General features: G+C 49.1%; 3 protein-coding genes across 3 annotated transcripts; 1 reads left to right on the top strand and 2 right to left on the bottom strand.

Moving 5' to 3' along the window:
* Positions 1-2,841: 2,841 nt before the first annotated feature.
* Positions 2,842-4,408, bottom strand: DFJ58DRAFT_793817 (WD40 repeat-like protein). Its single transcript, XM_041390427.1, has 7 exons — positions 4,249-4,408; positions 4,093-4,190; positions 3,909-4,039; positions 3,775-3,857; positions 3,467-3,721; positions 3,243-3,399; positions 2,842-3,172 (listed from the first exon to the last, which is right to left on the bottom strand). Exons 1-7 carry the CDS (start codon positions 4,253-4,255, stop codon positions 2,887-2,889), a joined length of 1,017 nt encoding a protein of 338 aa, XP_041242735.1. The 5' UTR covers positions 4,256-4,408; the 3' UTR covers positions 2,842-2,886.
* A 2,337-nt stretch (positions 4,409-6,745) lies between these two features.
* DFJ58DRAFT_746473 (P-loop containing nucleoside triphosphate hydrolase protein) lies at positions 6,746-10,007 on the bottom strand. Its single transcript, XM_041387466.1, has 11 exons — positions 9,698-10,007; positions 9,592-9,644; positions 9,504-9,538; positions 9,411-9,445; positions 9,023-9,354; positions 8,864-8,971; positions 8,395-8,692; positions 7,978-8,328; positions 7,731-7,922; positions 7,129-7,675; positions 6,746-7,077 (listed from the first exon to the last, which is right to left on the bottom strand). The coding sequence occupies exons 1-11, from the start codon at positions 9,889-9,891 to the stop codon at positions 6,829-6,831; spliced, it is 2,394 nt and encodes a 797-aa protein (XP_041242734.1). The 5' UTR covers positions 9,892-10,007; the 3' UTR covers positions 6,746-6,828.
* Positions 10,008-12,085: 2,078 nt separating this feature from the next.
* Positions 12,086-13,527, top strand: DFJ58DRAFT_793811 (uncharacterized protein). The gene is made up of 7 exons (XM_041390426.1): positions 12,086-12,480; positions 12,554-12,619; positions 12,675-12,731; positions 12,818-13,048; positions 13,097-13,147; positions 13,185-13,395; positions 13,454-13,527. The coding sequence occupies exons 1-6, from the start codon at positions 12,394-12,396 to the stop codon at positions 13,197-13,199; spliced, it is 507 nt and encodes a 168-aa protein (XP_041242733.1). The 5' UTR covers positions 12,086-12,393; the 3' UTR covers positions 13,200-13,395; positions 13,454-13,527.
* Positions 13,528-16,267: the final 2,740 nt, after the last annotated feature.

The following is a 16,267-nucleotide window of genomic DNA, read 5'->3' as shown; positions in this document are numbered from 1 at the left end:
CACTCCCTCTTTGGATATGACAATGGGCACAGCACACGTTCGTATCCAGAGAGGGGCGCAACAGAAACCAGACATCTTTTGGCTGCTATATCACAGAAAGTTGCCAGTCCAAAGGGCGCAAACCCCTTAATTATTCATGCCGCCGGTAAGAAACGAGGGCCCAACCATCGAGTCGCCGACATACGTGGGAAAACATCACCAAGTATTAATTTGTGACGGAGCAGGCAGTGCCACACTCCACACAGATATACCCATTGCAGTGAACAATGTCAGATTTTTCAAAGATCGATTGGGCGCACATGATACGACGTGTCAGTATTTCACAGATGTAACTCACAGTTATGTAGCAGGAGATGCTGCGTCTCCAGTGATCAAAACCAGTCGAATTTAGACAAGCTAGAAGTACTTGGCCTGTCTGACAGAGGACAATGAACATGAAAGTGACGAATCAGAAGAGCCGCGTTGTGACCGGCTGGAACAAGTACTCACTAGTGCTAACCATTTTGCAAATTTGCCACATAGTTGATGAGGGACAGAACGTTAACTGATCATGGCGCCACATCCTGACAAGGCAGCCAGGCTCAGTGGAATCATGATCTTGGACCATAAGAGCATGTAAGGCCGATGTGATCCGATCCGTGACTCCGTAAAACTGTTCCAAATACATTACCGACCAATGGAAGACGTCTGCGGACCTGTAATACTTGCAAAAGCGGCTGCTTCAAAGGCTCATTAGTGCTCGATATGTCTTGTTGAGCGCTGTGAATGATTCGGAGGGTTCTTGGTTCAGGGAGAACAGTGAACGAGAACTCCGTTGGATGACTAAGCCGACGGACGTATGCTGAGATCGAATGTTTTCGTCTGCTAGAACCCATCCATGAACCTTTTCTTACTCCCACCTTCGACGTTCTGAGAAATGTTCCTGTATTTCTTCCAAGACAGGCCTGATTACTACGAACAAGCGTACGACACTCCGAGCTGGCCAATGATTACGGTGTCCAAAGCTTCTTCAGACCAGAACTGTTCTGAAATAAATCACTGCATTTTCCATTGGCCGAACGATTGCATTGCATGCTCATTGGTGAAAAAAACACTATGCGGCTTGGAGCCTGCCCGACGCCTTCTCGATGCCAAGCTTAACGTCACTCGCCAGTGACAGGATGCGAGCGGACGGATCCAACTGTATGTATGTGGCATAACGTACGAACCACTTCTTACGCGTCTTGACTCTCTGTGCTTGATCCAATCAGCAGCGCACCTATACGAGCTTGACAGCTGTGACCTACGGTTTTTTTTCCACGACGAATCCTCATCAGACCGTCGGAACACGACATCGGGGTCAACTTCAATGCTATTCGGGTACTCGAACCGGACTCAACATGCGACACTCCTGGCTTTCATCGATACTAAAATGAATCATAAATGCTCGTCGAGAGCAACCATCTCGAAATGAGGGCTCAACGAGAGCCCATTGAACGGGGCTGGCCGGTGGAGCAGCCAACTTCTTTTTCATAAAACGTCCATTAATGGACATTCAAGGGGAACACCATAACGAGTTAGCGTGGCGGAGTTCTAGCCGGTCACGAATACACGTGTAACATCGCCGCCCCCTTTACCCTGCGAAGATGGCGGGCTCTTCTCTCTTCTCACTGTCCGTCACCGATGACTGCGGTGACTTTGTATTTGCCGGGCTGTCGTTTACGGTGCCGAATGGCATTGTGGGAGTCGGTGTCCTACAGGTCGAAAACGATACTTGTGGTGGTATGCTCACTGTCTTCCTGGCGATATCCAGGTGAATTCAGACGGTGTGCAGGTGTGCTCGCATCAGCTTCTTCCTGATTCTTGCTTTCGCCAGGCAAAATGAGATCACCCAAACTCGAATACTATTGGCTTCGGTGCATGACGGGCCGCGACTCGCATGGCGGTGTCATAGATATTAAAATAGAAAGGTTGCCGCGGATTAATCGGCCGTTTTTTTTAATTGTGTTCAGGTAGCCGACAGTGTTTCAGGAATCAGGCTGGTACTGGCATCTACCTGTTGCTGCCTGCCATGCTCTTCAATACCCAACGAGATAGTTGACCCAATGTAAATTTTCGTCTGCTGTTTAGATTTTTGCCTGAATCGCATTGCAGATATCGGATTCTTGTACTTGACGAGCCCTCCCCACTCGTCCAAGGACCGCGATCCCCATCAGGGGTGCGACGGGTTGGAGAAATCTAGAACCAGTGGAACCACCTGGGAGAAGAGAAGGGATCGATAAGGTTTGATTTGATAACTGTGTAGAAGTGCAACCCTTCATTGATGGGTACCACAGCGTCGGGTCACAATAACTTGAAACAGCGTACGAAAGGCACTTGATTGGCGCCCAATAGAAACCGAGTCGTATGGTCAGTTTGTTAAGATCTTCAAGAGAGACGGCGGCGCTCGGCGCTCGGTTGCTAAGGTATGTAATGATTACGTCAGTCCGATGCATTCTAAGATGCAATGGATCTACAGTATCATTATGCAAGTATGTATTTTGCAATGGACTTCGCCCGACTAACCTATTGGATGATTGACAGTTGAGCGCCTAGAACAGTGCATTCCGGTAAGTTTACGTTCCCTCGACCTAGAGAACATCGGTGAATATCAGCTCGACGGTAAACTTAAGCTTGAAAAGAGTCTAATCGGATAAGCATCCATCTTGTCGATGCCCTACTCTGCACTGCGCTGTGTACATTGCAGACATCAGGTGTGCTAACTCACGTTCACGTTGTTGAACCATGCTGGCGGGCTGAAGTTGTGCGGGGCAAATCCATTAGCACAAAAATGTAATACATCACGGCATTCAATAGTATTCTTCATCAGCCCGTCGCCCTAGGCTGTACAAGAAAAAGGTTTATCAATCAGTATATGGATAAAAATTGAGCAAGAAAGAAATCACGCACCTTGACCTCATCGCCAACCTTACGCACCCAAACTGCTCTGACTGTACCGCCTTCTTTTTTCAAACCTTCGTCCCCCTCATCCCACGTATAACTCACGCCCACTGCCAGACGTGTGCCGTCGCAGTTGAACGCGATACTGGGAATCGCAGACGCATATTTCGGGTACTGCCTCAGCCGTTTTTTGACCTTGTGATCCCAGATGGAGACGGTGCCGTCTGACCCCGCAGAAGCGAATGTATTGTGTCTGATCACATGGTACGAGGAATAAGGGTGAACTGATCAACCACGGTCAAAAAGAACGAGAAGACACATACACTGGGTGAAATGCAAGTGCATTAACTGGCCAGACGTGATCCACATCCTCGATATTTTGTCTGTGGCACTTGAACGCATATTTCTTATCCTGGATTTCTGGACTCGGGTCAAAGTACTCCACGCCGATACGGCCTTCCACAGAGCCGATCGCATAACCTATGAGTGAGTGAAAACACAAAGCACGTTACCCCCCAAACACGAAAGGAATAAGCATGGGACTCACCCTGTCCATCAGCCATGCACGCTAAACTTCTCGTCATGAATTTCAAACTGCTTTCTCTTGTCTGCGCGGGCTCGGACATTCGTCGTACGTCATATATATGGAACAAGCGCGAGGCCATGGAGACGACAAGTGTATTGTTCACTACGTCCATGTGGTAAACACGTTCAGGGAGCGTATGATCCGATACTTCTGCTTTTGGTGTGCGGGGATCCCAGAAACGAAGGGACTGATCCCATGAGCCAGAGATGAGCGCATCTAATAGGTGATAGTTAGAAAAGAATTTAAGAATATAGCAATGAGATACGCACTGATTTCACGTGCATAGGAGAGCGCAGAGACCGAGTTGGAATGTTGACCCAGAGAAGTCACCCTTTCTGTTGTGAGATCAAGCCTGTGAGAAAAGTCAGCGTCCGTCTCAAGTAAATGAAATGGGGATACGTACTCCCGCACACCAGTATCCAAGCATCCACTGTAGGCATGGGTCGAGTCGCCGAACAGACAGGAAAGGACGGCTGCGCGATGGTCAAATTTGGCTTTTTGTTCGTTCGTGGCTACATCATAGAACCGTACAGTCTGGCGATGTGTGGTTAAACCTTAGCCGACGAAAAAGATAGATGGAAGCTCACAGTGTCCCAGGCAGATACCAGGAGATGGTCAGGGTTTGTCGGGGAGAAGCGTACCTGGGATACGCTGTCGAACGGAGGTGATGAGAGTTCCACTTGATCTACACAAGTCCTCAGTGAAATGGATATACATTGCCAAGGAAAAATATATAGACTTACCAGCCATGTACAGAGATACTAGAGCACTGCAAAGAAAGTTATGCGCACAGAGACACAGCCACTACATACACAGGCGTGGTCACGTGAAGACAGTCCGTACGGCTCGGATGAAGCACGTAGCAGATCAGTCGATGATTAATTGATTCGATATCGATTGACGCGAAGTACTATATCCGACTCACACCTGTCGACATGTCAGTGTCCAAGGGCCTAACGTCCCAAGGCCAAACTCCACTACCTATGTACTTGCATATGTCACAGTCTGCGATCAGCATGGTTTCTCTGGCGCTCACTGGCACTAGTACTCAGGCCGCTTGTATTGAAGTCAACTGCAGCAAATATTGCCTCGTCGAGGCTCGGGTCAAGGGTGGCCTGTTGTTATTAAAACGACGTGGGACCCACTCTTTCCCGAACTACCTCAACGGACACCCTACTTCTCACTGACTCTACGTGACTAGCCCGACGAGTACATATAATCAATCGACAGATTCGCCGAGGCCAGTTGCTCCTGCAGAAATTCACACATCCCACGAATGCAATCGCTGTGGAAGGCTCGTGGCTATTGGCCCTGCAGGCAAGGGGAAACTAGCTATCGTTCACACTATCGCTAAATGGTTCCATGACATGGGAGGGTTTGGTTCATTTTATTGTTTCGACTATCACCGAGAAGCCCGCCGTCGCCATGAAAAGGTTTTTTCCACCATCGCCCGCGACCTGGCTGATCATCGTGGTCGTAATAGATGCATTGGACGAGAGTGGCGGAGTCGAAACACGGCGCCATCTTCTCCTTATTCTTGCTGGTAAACTGGTTGTTTCACAAATCACGGACCTCTGCAACCTCGCCATCAATGTCGCGAACCGTGCGACATCGATAACGAGGTTGCAGAGGCTTAGCGTATTCGACGGATGTCCATGGACGACATTCCATCAAAAGTCGCGGAGGGCGACATCCACGCTTACATATCTAAGGAGCTGGAAGGCCCCTCGCATTTTGTAGCAGGGATTTTGATCTAGCTAATAAGACTGACGGCCTGTTCGAATGGGCCTGTCTTACTTTTGAATCCATCAAAGATCCCTTCCTGATGTATCTCCAGTTGTTCGACCTTGTGGCGACCCGCAATCTTGTCCATCGCAGCATACTGTTGCACAATATGTATCACTTCATTTTGACGAAAATCGTATACAGGGACAAACCCGCAAATGCTAGGCACCAGCAGGCTTGACCACGAAGGCGCTTGCGACATTGGACGAATACTGAGCACGGCCGAAGCATTCTCGTTATATTCCCTGAATGCATGTGGCTCCATTTTGCAGACGGAGGCAACCATTACAATGCGGAGGTTGTGGTCAAATGCATGGGTTCCCTCGGCGGTACCACCAACTCGTATATCTCCATCCGCTCCCTTCACGGATCCTTCCACGAATTTCTGACAGACTCAGAGCGTAGTGGAGAGCGTTTCATCGATGTGTCGAAGGTACAACGTGACTTGGCTTTTGCATCACTTCGAGCCATGGTGCATGGACTTTCCTTCAATATCTGCAATCTAAAGTTGTCGTATCTTCCTAATTGCGAAGATCCGGAGCTGTCAGAATTTTAAATGCATTCCCCAATATCTATCCTACTCCTGTCGATTTTTGCCTGCGCACGTACGAACACCAATTTTCGACAACGAACGTCTTCTCTTCTGGATTGAATCACTTGGCTTTATCAACGCGCACAGTGTCGCAGTTGCCGACCTTCCGCTCATCGTCCAATGGCTCAAGGTGAACACATGGTTACTGAATGTCAGAGATCGTGCTTACGCGCAAACGCAGAGCCATTCCGGATTCAAAGATATCTCGCCCATTGCAATGGACATGCAGAGGGTCATTCAAGTCTTTGGTGGCATCATTTAACACAGCACATCACATCTGTACGTATCAGTCTTGTGCGCGGTGCTCTCGATGACCCAGTCATGCAGGAGCTAGCTACAAAGGTGACTGTATATTGTATGCACTTGCGTCATAATGCTAATATATCGCAGGACTCCCGATATCCGGCTCAAATTCTTATCAGGTGGTCTTTCAGTGCAACGAGGATGAGCGTGACGCAACAAACGTGGCCTGCCTTCATTTATATTCTTACTTGATTTGCCCAGGTTTGTGCCTTCAAGTTGACCCAGATCCTCACTGCCCCGTCGTATCATATCAATAACCAAGTATTTGATTGGAACATCGAACCTACGGGCATGGCACTGAGTACTGAAGCTTGACGCGCTGGACCGCGGGAAGAAGAGCGCAATCATCTGGAATCTAGTCGATGTGGTAGTAAACAGTGAAGATCAGGTCATCTCAGACCGCCTCCTTGTCATCATAATGTTTAGGCAGCAACGTACCAATACGAACGAAGAATCAGATTCCTGCATTTGCAGAAATATAACGGGCGAACACATACAACTGAATGATACAGCAATTACACAAACAACAAATCGCGATTTCTACTACAGAGGAGGCCAATAGGACGTCATATTGACATGTGGCCGTAGAAATATGAAAGCCCAGCAAACGAACATACATCGCAACTCCCCCGGATCCCGGCGATCAAGTACTACTGCTGAAGGTCACGAGTCTCCGGCGAATGTCCAATAGGCGTTGTTTTCTTGTTGAGAGCATGATGCGTTTCTGAGCGATAGAAGCATCTTCGCTGACCAACTCGTTCATACGCTCAGAGAAGTTGGGTGCAGACGCAATATCAGTCAGCAAGCTAGTGAGAAGGCTTTGCGAAAGTTGTCCAGCCAGAGCATGATGGAGAGTATGCTCGATCGTGAAAGGAATATGGTCAACGATACGCTGCTCAGGGCAATTTAACACGTTGAAACGGAGATGATGAACGAGACTCACCTTGTAGGCAACGTGAAAATAAGCTCGAACATCAGCCATCACAATTAGCTCTTCCTCGAACGAGTCAGGAGGCAACAACCGTGCAAGATCTGAAACCCGAAGATTTGCATACCCCGCTTCTGCAAGAGCCCTCAAAGCCTTGTCCTCAGGCGTATCTGCCAGTAGAGTCGAAGTGATGCGGGTTTTAGTCTTACTCGACTTTGACTCTGAGGGGACGGTATATGCAGGTGATAGGAATGCTGAGGTCTGCGAAACTATTGGCGAAGAATATTCCTGTCCCCATTCCTTACAATCATTATCGGGACTCGGGCGCTTGGGCGTCTCAGGTCGTGGTGGTACGGGTACCTCATCCTCCCGAATATGGCGAACCTTGTACTGAGAAGGTCTACTCCGAACTGTCTTATAACGTGATAGCCATTTGTCGCGGAGCGTTTGAAGATAGTGCGTGTTCTGAGTATAGTGCGGAGTAGTTTCCAGATCTAACGCTGATTTAACAGCAACTTGGGCGCGAGCCTTACAGATGTCGACCTGAATTCGAATCAGATTGCTGGTGTTACAGATAACTTGAGCCCAGACAATGAACGTGAAGAGTCGACGCTTACCCAAAATAATCCTCAAGAACTTTGAATCGTCCAAAATGGGTGCTTATGAGTGTGTTAATGACTTCATCGAGTACATCGTTGATACCAGCGAGACAGCGCTCAGACGGAGCAACCCAGAGTGTGGTAAATTGAGCGATGAGGTTGGCCTTCGCCTGATATGGCACGTTGTTCGGAAGCTCCCATCCAATTGCCCTTGATGAATGGTTGAGCTATCGTCCAACTGCCACAACAAAACACGAAAACATACTCCTGAATGACCTTGTGGATGTCATTTATTCCTACTACTTTCACGCCAGGATCGCGCTCAGAAAGAGTCATATTTCCCTCTGTATCATCCAGTGGAACATAGTGTTCCGGATGACTAAAAGGCCTAAAATCGGGGGCAGTGCCACGTATGTCCCTCTTGAAAATGGCATAGAGAGTGCGATTCCGCTGCGCAAGACATTTGTCTTCGTGACTGCCATTCACGAATCTCTTGAAGACATCGCAGAACGTATTCACTCGTCCTAAGACCTCGATTTGCGGGTCATTTGCAAGTGGCGGCGGCAGTTCGTCGAGGTCCTTGATACATTTGGCAAGGAGCTTGTCGACATCATCTCTAAGACACGGTAAACTGTAGACCATGTAAGTAATTTATGACGACCCAGTTAGAAGGTCTACGCACGTTTCTTCGATCAATTGAATGAGCAATCGGCTGACATCAGAAACAAAGCCTGGAATTCCAAATCGATGACGGTCGGTTACGTCCTTCCAAGGCGACGTCGTGTCGAAATATTCAGCGGCACGCCTTTGCGATTCAGCACGAGACAGGCGTTGTGCACGTTCGGCGTCATCGGGAAGACGCACGCAGTAAAAACCGTGCCTCAATGTGTGATCCTCTGAACGACCCTCGATGATTTCTACCCATTTGCGGCGCTGGTTGATAGCCCCGGCACCGAGCGTGTCAGGTTTCGTAAGTACGCCTAAAGAGGTTGAATTATTGACTTATACTACGGTATGGGTGACTTGCCAATTGTCCGCTTGCCATCAGGATCTGCGGCCCTGGCGAGACTCATGGATTGTTGGTTTTCCATATCGTCTGGCATGGCACCCATCAATTCAGCAGAACAGGATTTCGCAATTCATACACGTACCGCTCATGGGAATTGTGGTCAATATGATGGTGTTTTCTTTCTTGGTATAATATTCCACTAAGTTCTTCACCAAGGTGACGATTTCGGCTTCCTCGTTTTGTATCAAGCCTTCGCTGCTCGTCAGATATGCCACCTCGATTTAGATGAGCATATACTTACCCGGTAGATCATAGAACGACAGGTCAGTCGCATCGGGGTCTTCAATTGAGACGCACACCACGTTGCGAGAGAACTTTAATGTATTTTTCATGTTCCTAAGTTCCTCGATAGTTTTTGTGTGGAGAGTCGAAGAAGAGATGTCCGGGTTCAAAATAGCCGCCTGAGCACGACGCAGCCAAACTTCAAATTCACTTTTGTCTGTGATCGTTTGGCCAAAGGGCACATTAGTAGGTTTTTGGAGGTCCCGGCCATTACGATCAAAGCCGATACGTAGGGTGATAGTGCAGGACCACGATGAAGTATGACTGGACATTGTACATTCCATAGGGCATCTGCATATGGTAGTATGAGCACATCTATAATAACTGATGGTGGTTAGTAGGATCACCTTGTACATGTTCCGCTATCTCTTGGGACGTTGATCTTTATCGTAATGAAAAATGAATAACGGGACAAAAGGACAAATTGTCTGTTGACGTACCCCACTGACGGCTTCGACGAGCGAGCTTTTGCCCGCTGAAATATCAAATTTAATATAGCTGTAGTTGCAAATGTAGGCGACGACAAACCGGATTGACCACCAATTACGACCACGGATGGCAAGTCAATCAGCGCGTCGGCACTGTAAGAGGTAGCATGAGTGATATCCTTATAGACATATCCACAAACACCCACCCCATTGATCGGAGGTCAACCATCATCTGAATCAGCTCGCTTCGCCTACGGGCATAGTCGGTGGACGATATGTCCACTTCCTCCCATGTCTCTAGAGGGCTCACGGAACCAGCGATGAAGGGAAGGGACGTTCCCAGAAGAGAGGACTCTGTGATTGAGGCTGCTTGTCTGCGTCTATTGTGCAGTAAATCCATGGTAGATGGGATGTAAGAAGTGTGTTCGACACAACATCCAAACGACCTCTGTTTTTATGCGCCAGCGCTCGATTTAGTGCCTTCGGATGTCGCAAGCACAGCAACCGCACCAACGCATCTACTGGCGATTGGGTGCATCGACGGCGATCCAAATGCGAAGTAACATTACGACACAGAAGATCTGCAATGACCTTTTTGGCAAGAAGTTCCAGTCATTTCGGTGAGTCGCATCCGTGGACATGATTGGACGTTGCCGCTGTGTAACTTACAATTTTTTTCGTTGTTCAGGTGCGCTTGTCCTTGAAGTTGTTGCCACGACGCTCGTCTTTAACTTATTCACATTGTCCTTAACATTGGACAAGGCATCGGACAGAAAGCCATCGAGAATGGCTGATGAAAGGATCCAGGAAAAACCTAAAGTTTGGAAAGAATATTAATCATGTCTGAGTCAGTCTCTTCTCTCCTAGCAAATATTCCTATTACATCACCGCGATTCAGAGCCTGTAATTCTTATATGTCTTTTAAGTTACAGCAACCATGGCCACCGGCATCGTCAGGAACGGTGACAGCCCAAGATTGAATATTGAGGCTTGAAGCACCTGCCATGTGACATCCTGCTCCGTCCGTGTAGGAAGTGGTGATTTATGGACTGCGTCGCTGCAAAGTTGACTGTGGGCGCGATCAGACCACCACTCCCTACACCTAAGTTACATAGTATCGATTCGAATCAAAACTCTCATGGTGCAACGCGAAGTACTGGTCGTTCCTACAGGGGTTCTAGGTTAGACCGAGTATATACTAATCAATATTGTGCATACCGATTCGAATCATTTGAGTGCCGCAGGGAAGAGGAAGTTGTATGGCCAGCCCGAGCCTCCATCGAATTTCAATACCGCCGCAGATACTAGCACACTGGGCGCAGTGGGGACGGTGGTCGACCTCTCCCACCTCGGGTGGCAAGCATAATATGCAGTCCATCACGGTTACCCTAGCAGCAGACGAGCATCTGGACTCGCCGGAGGAGGCAGGCTAGTCAATCCGAGGCTAGACCATTACGAGCGACTATTCTTCGTCTCGTACCAAATAGGGGTGATAGTTTTTGGATTTCACTTCCTACCCCATAATCACGAGCGTGTTGTTCACAGATGCACAGCGATAGTGACGACTGACAGCTCAAAAACGACAGACACGAGTTCACCCGATCCCCGCAACGCTCTTGTTCTCGCCCGGATCCTCTGTTATAGACAGGATCTTCCGAGTCGGGATATAAAAACGAAGCCGCTTTTCTGGTACGTCATGCAGCTAGTTATAACTGGGCTCTGCTAGAGACTATCAAGGGGGATTGAAATACTCAGACCTTGGCCCACTCAGAATTTTGGATGCATACAGTAACCATATGCGTGATGAGCAACGTCCAGTTTGTTTGAGTTCCGGGTTATCTGAGCGAATATCAAGTCAGGGAAACCAGTGACTGAGAAGCGCATGATGTAGGGCTAGTGCGATACGTGAACACTTGCGAAGAATTTTGGCAATGGCCGCGATGATGATCGTGCCGTAGCCATCGAGTGCAACGTTCTGCCAGAAGAACCTGGTAAGAGAAACCTCGTAGACGCAATAACGGCCTCGCTTATGGATTATGAATTTGTTGGCGGCGTTCCCCGACACCCAGGAGAGGGTTCTGTAATGACATGCCAAGCCATGCCGTCTGTCATTTCATGCGTGGAAAATTCATTCCGGTGACCGATAATCATGCTAATGGTCATATGTTGGTCATCGACGGCTGCACGTTTATGTAGGTGTAACTCTGCCTGTCGGTTCTGGATCTGAATGTTCATCGTGATTTCCTCCTCACTTACAGCACTGTTCATCGATGAATGAATGTAGGAGGTACCAGAGACCCTGCTGGCCATAGTATACATTGTCCAGATAACTGGCGGCCAAACAGCCCAGAATGTTCGCGATGCATATTTGGTTTGACATTTCACGGTACGACAAATTTGAATCAACTTGCACTGGCGACCGGCACTCGTATAGATGGAGTTTAGGGTAAGCCGGAACCTCCAGCTCAATGCTCGGGCCTGAAATTCTATCCAAATACAAATGTGTCGGGGACTGGCGCGGCCGAGCGCCGAGGTTCTGGTTAGAGGTCCGACATACGTACGTTAAACCGAGCAGCGAGTCATTGACACAAATGGTTACATCATGTACCAAACTCAGGTACTTATTACTTACGGCCAAGGCCAAACTCAACTATATATCAGGTACTCATTGCTTCCAATGTACGTCTTTCCGAGCACCATTCGGGCTTTCTGGACCCCACTCCGTGGCGCTCATCTAACGGTTCTTGGAGTTCTTGAGGTGATACCGCAGCAAATGCTATGCGGGCCTCGAGGCAAGGGCATGGTGTTATTTAATGTACGTGGCATTCTCTCTTTCTCAGACTCTAACCCCTTCAACCAGCACCCTACCGTTGCTGATCCTGATCGTTAATAATAATTCATCATGAATGAAGACAATCAATCGACAGATTTGAGCCCAGCTCCTCCTCCAGAACTTCGCACACCCGGCGCAATCGCTGGCAAAGGCTCGGTACGTGGCTCGTGAAGATCACCTTCTCATGCACTTGAAACGCTATCTTAACTCTGATGCATCTTTCGTTTAGGGCCGATCCCGCGGCAAAGTCAGTCGATTTCTGGGAAAGTTCAAAAGTGGTATAAAAAGTATATCTGTGAGTCGAAGGGGATGCCTCTAGCGTCTGGAATAACGCTGAAATCGTGATAAAGTGCACAAATGATTCCCACAACCACAACCCTATTCTCTCAAACAGTGATCATGAACGTGTTTCCATCGATCCCGAATATCCAGGTAGGTGCTCAATCTTCCTCTTCAGCCTCTACACTCTGTCTAAATTTCAATGGTCATGCAGAATCAGGTTGCCCCCAGGTCTCCTGTTGTGGACCAAAGTGTTGATCCCCAATCAGCACTTCAAATCGCCAAAGAATATGCACAGCGCATGCATCCACTCTCGGGACATGCGCAAACTGTGGCGTCTGCTACCCAAAATGCGCCAGCGGGTCTCGATACTGCAGACAATCTCGCGGCCACATATCTCCAACCACTCAGGATATTTGACACTGTTATTGGGAAGATAGCAGATGTATGGACCCTTCCTCTCGATACGAAACGAACTAATTACGTTCCATAGGTACATCCATATGCAAAGATGGCATTGGGCGTGTTGTCTTGTGCATCACAGGTATGTCTAGCTTCGTGCTCACCCCTATTTCACTTAGCCGTCATTCGTGTAGATCATTCTTGCTCAGGCGGATCGCGATAGATTGGTGTTTCAGCTTCTCAAGAAATTGGGTCAGGTTTACGGCTTTATGGCACAAGACGAGACACTTGGTCAGATCTCGTCGATGCGTGCTATCGTCGGACAGATCTCTCAACAAACCCTTGAATGTGCGCATTTTATTAGTGATTATTCAGAGAGGAAGAACTTTTGTGAGCTCTAATAAGTCATTGCGCTTTGCATGTTCTCAACCTTTTGCCATTGTCACAGGGATCAGACTCGGAAAGAACGTCATCTCGGAAACAAATGATACAATTCAGAAGTACAATAACGTGTTGGATACACTGATGCAAAATTTTCGCGACCAAGTCATTCGGGACGTAGCCCTCTTCATTCACCAAACAGGTAAGCATTTTGTGCGTCGATTTGACATCTATTCATGTCTCTTCAGGTGATGAAGTGAACCTCAGCGGTATGACTTACGCGGCGGGCGCAGGACTAGATACCACAAAACAATGTCTCCAAGGGACGCGCACGGAAATCCTCTCCCAGATCACGGACTGGGTCAACAGTACTGGAGACGATGTTCCGCGTGTGTTGTGGCTATCCGGCCCTGCGGGCAAGGGAAAATCAGCCATCGCCCACACTATCGCTACTTGGTTCCACGACGCTGGAGGGCTTGGTTCATGTTATTGTTTCGACCGTCATCGAGAAGCAGACCGTCGTCATGAAAAGGTCTTTTCCACCATCGCGCGCGACCTGGCTGACCGTGATTCGGGAATGAAACGAGCATTAGCAGATGCAGTTCAGGCTGAGAGCGCCCTCAAGAACACAGTGGATATTGTTCAGCAGTGGCAAAAGCTTCTGATGGAACCATTAGGGAAGCTTTCAGCGTCAAATGTAGGGCCCGTTGTGGTCGTGATCGATGCATTAGACGAAAGCGGCGGTGTCGAGACACGTCGCCACCTTCTCCGTATTCTTTCTGGGAAAATAGCCGTTCCTCGAATCGGAGATCTCCCACATAACTTCAGGATCATCATTACCTCTCGCCCACTCCCTGACATTGAAGCTGAGCTTGCAGGTGCTCAGCACATACGACGGATGTCCATGGATGACATTCCAGCCGCAGTCGCAGAGCACGATATCCATGCCTACATATCCAAGGAGTTGGAAGAGTTGGATTTTCAGGACAGAGAGTTTGCAGTCCTCGCTGAGAAAGCTGATGGACTTTTCGAGTGGGCTCGTCTCGCCTGCGAATACATCAAAGAACCCCTCGCTGGATTATCTTCAATCGACTGCTTCGACGCTGTGGTGTCACGCGATCCTGCTGAGAGAAGCATGCTGTTGTACGACATGTATCGCCTCATTTTAACAGATATCTTGCAGAAGGATACATCTACCAACGTGCAGTATTCGCAGAAACTGCGTTCGACGGCAATAGCGAGATTTCGCTCAGTGATGGGACAAATATTGGGCACGGCTGAACCCCTTCCATTAGCTTCCCTGAATGCCATGAGGTGCCATTTTCCAATGCAAGAGGATCATTACGACGTGGGGCTTACACTAAAACGCATGGGATCCCTCCTTAGCGGCACCACCAACCCAGATTCCCCAATCCGACCCCTTCATGCATCCTTCCGCGATTTCCTGACGGACCAACCATGGAGTGGAGAGTTTTTCGTCGACGTGCCGAAGGTGCAACGCGACCTTGTATTTGCGTCACTTCGAGTGATGGAACGTGGCCTTCGCTTCAACATCTGTGATATGAAATCTTCGTACCTTCCTAATTCTGAAGATGCAGGGCTGCGAGAACGAATTGAACAACGCATCCCCCCTCACCTATCCTATTCCAGTCGATTTTGGATGGCACACGTACGAACAACAGTATTTGACATGGAACTCGCGCAAGAAATAAAATTGTTCTTCGACCACGAGCGACTGCTGTTTTGGATCGAGTTGCTCGGCCTTATCAACGCGCTCAGCGGTGCAGTTTCCGCCCTTCCGCTCATTGCTCGGTGGCTGAAGGTGAGCACATGTTTATTGGATGCCAGACAAAGTTTTCATGCACAAACGCAGGGTTATTCCGGACTCAGAGATATCTCGTCGATTGCAACGGACGTGCAGAGGTTCATCCAAGTCTTCAGCGGCATCATTTTACACAGCACACCACATTTATATGTATCAGCACTCCCATTCTCGCCTGCCGACTCTCCGCTATCGCGAAAATATTCCGCACGGTTTCCGAGTACACTTTGTGTGGCATCTGGACGTCATATGAACTGGCCAGCTGTCCAGAACGTGCTCAGGGGGCACACTGGTCCGGTTAGGTCAGTCTCATTCTCGCCGGATGGCACCCGCATCGTCACTGGTTCTTGGGATAACACTATTCGGTTGTGGGATGCAGCGACGGGACAGCCAGTTGGTGAGCCCTTGCTGGGGCACACTGATAATGTTAGTTCAGTCTCGTTCTCACCCGACGGTGCTCGCATCGCGACTGCTTCTTGGGATAACACTGTCCGACTGTGGGATGCAACGACCGGGCAGCCAGCCTGTGAGCCCTTGCGTGGACACACTGAACGAGTTTCGTCAGTCTCGTTCTCTCCGAATGGCTCTCGCATCGTGACCGGTTCCTATGATAAAACCGTCCAGTTGTGGGATGCATCAACAGGCCAGCCGGTCGGTGGACCCCTGCGGGGGCACACTGAAATCGTTACATCAGTCTCGTTCTCGCCGGATGGCACTCGCATCGTGACTGGTTCTCGGGACAACACTGCCCGGTTGTGGGATGTAGCGACGGGACTACCAGTCCGTGAGCCCTTGCTGGGGCACACTAAAGTTGTTAGCTCAGTCTCATTCTCGCCGGATGGCACTCTCATTGCGAGTGCTTCCTACGATATGACTGTCCAGCTGTGGGATGCAATCACAGGCCAGCCAGTCGGTGAGCCCTTGAGGGGGCATACTGACGCGGTTGCATCAGTCTCATTCTCACCGGACAGCACTCGCATCGCGACTGGTTCTTGGGATCGCACTATCCGGCTGTGGGATGTAACGACAAGGCAGCCAGTTGGTGAGCCCTTGGAGGGG

The sequence above is a fragment of the Suillus subalutaceus genome (assembly GCF_016647625.1).
Source record: "Suillus subalutaceus strain FC151 chromosome Unknown DFJ58scaffold_70, whole genome shotgun sequence".
Lineage (NCBI taxonomy): Eukaryota > Fungi > Basidiomycota > Agaricomycetes > Boletales > Suillaceae > Suillus > Suillus subalutaceus.
The sequence above is the reverse complement of the archived record's forward strand: the minus strand, read 5'-3'. Positions and strand labels throughout refer to the sequence as shown.

What these genes read in the sequence shown, in the direction of transcription:
- DFJ58DRAFT_793817 (XM_041390427.1), bottom strand. An exon ending in CTCCTATGCACGTGAAATCA is followed by an intron (nt 3,722 to 3,774) that starts GTGCGTATCTCA and finishes ATCACCTATTAG; the next exon opens with ATGCGCTCATCTCTGGCTCA. An exon ending in GTGCATGGCTGATGGACAGG is followed by an intron (nt 3,400 to 3,466) that starts GTGAGTCCCATG and finishes ACTCACTCATAG; the next exon opens with GTTATGCGATCGGCTCTGTG.
- DFJ58DRAFT_746473 (XM_041387466.1), bottom strand. Translation starts at nt 9,891, where the DNA reads ATGGATTTACTGCACAATAGACGCAGACAAGCAGCCTCAATCACAGAG. An exon ending in GACCACAATTCCCATGAGCG is followed by an intron (nt 8,693 to 8,863) that starts GTACGTGTATGA and finishes CAACCTCTTTAG; the next exon opens with GCGTACTTACGAAACCTGAC. An exon ending in ATTCAATTGATCGAAGAAAC is followed by an intron (nt 8,329 to 8,394) that starts GTGCGTAGACCT and finishes ACCGTGTCTTAG; the next exon opens with AGATGATGTCGACAAGCTCC.
- DFJ58DRAFT_793811 (XM_041390426.1), top strand. Translation starts at nt 12,394, where the DNA reads ATGAATGAAGACAATCAATCGACAGATTTGAGCCCAGCTCCTCCTCCA. An exon ending in GTGGTATAAAAAGTATATCT is followed by an intron (nt 12,620 to 12,674) that starts GTGAGTCGAAGG and finishes ATCGTGATAAAG; the next exon opens with TGCACAAATGATTCCCACAA. An exon ending in CAAACAGTGATCATGAACGT is followed by an intron (nt 12,732 to 12,817) that starts GTTTCCATCGAT and finishes ATGGTCATGCAG; the next exon opens with AATCAGGTTGCCCCCAGGTC.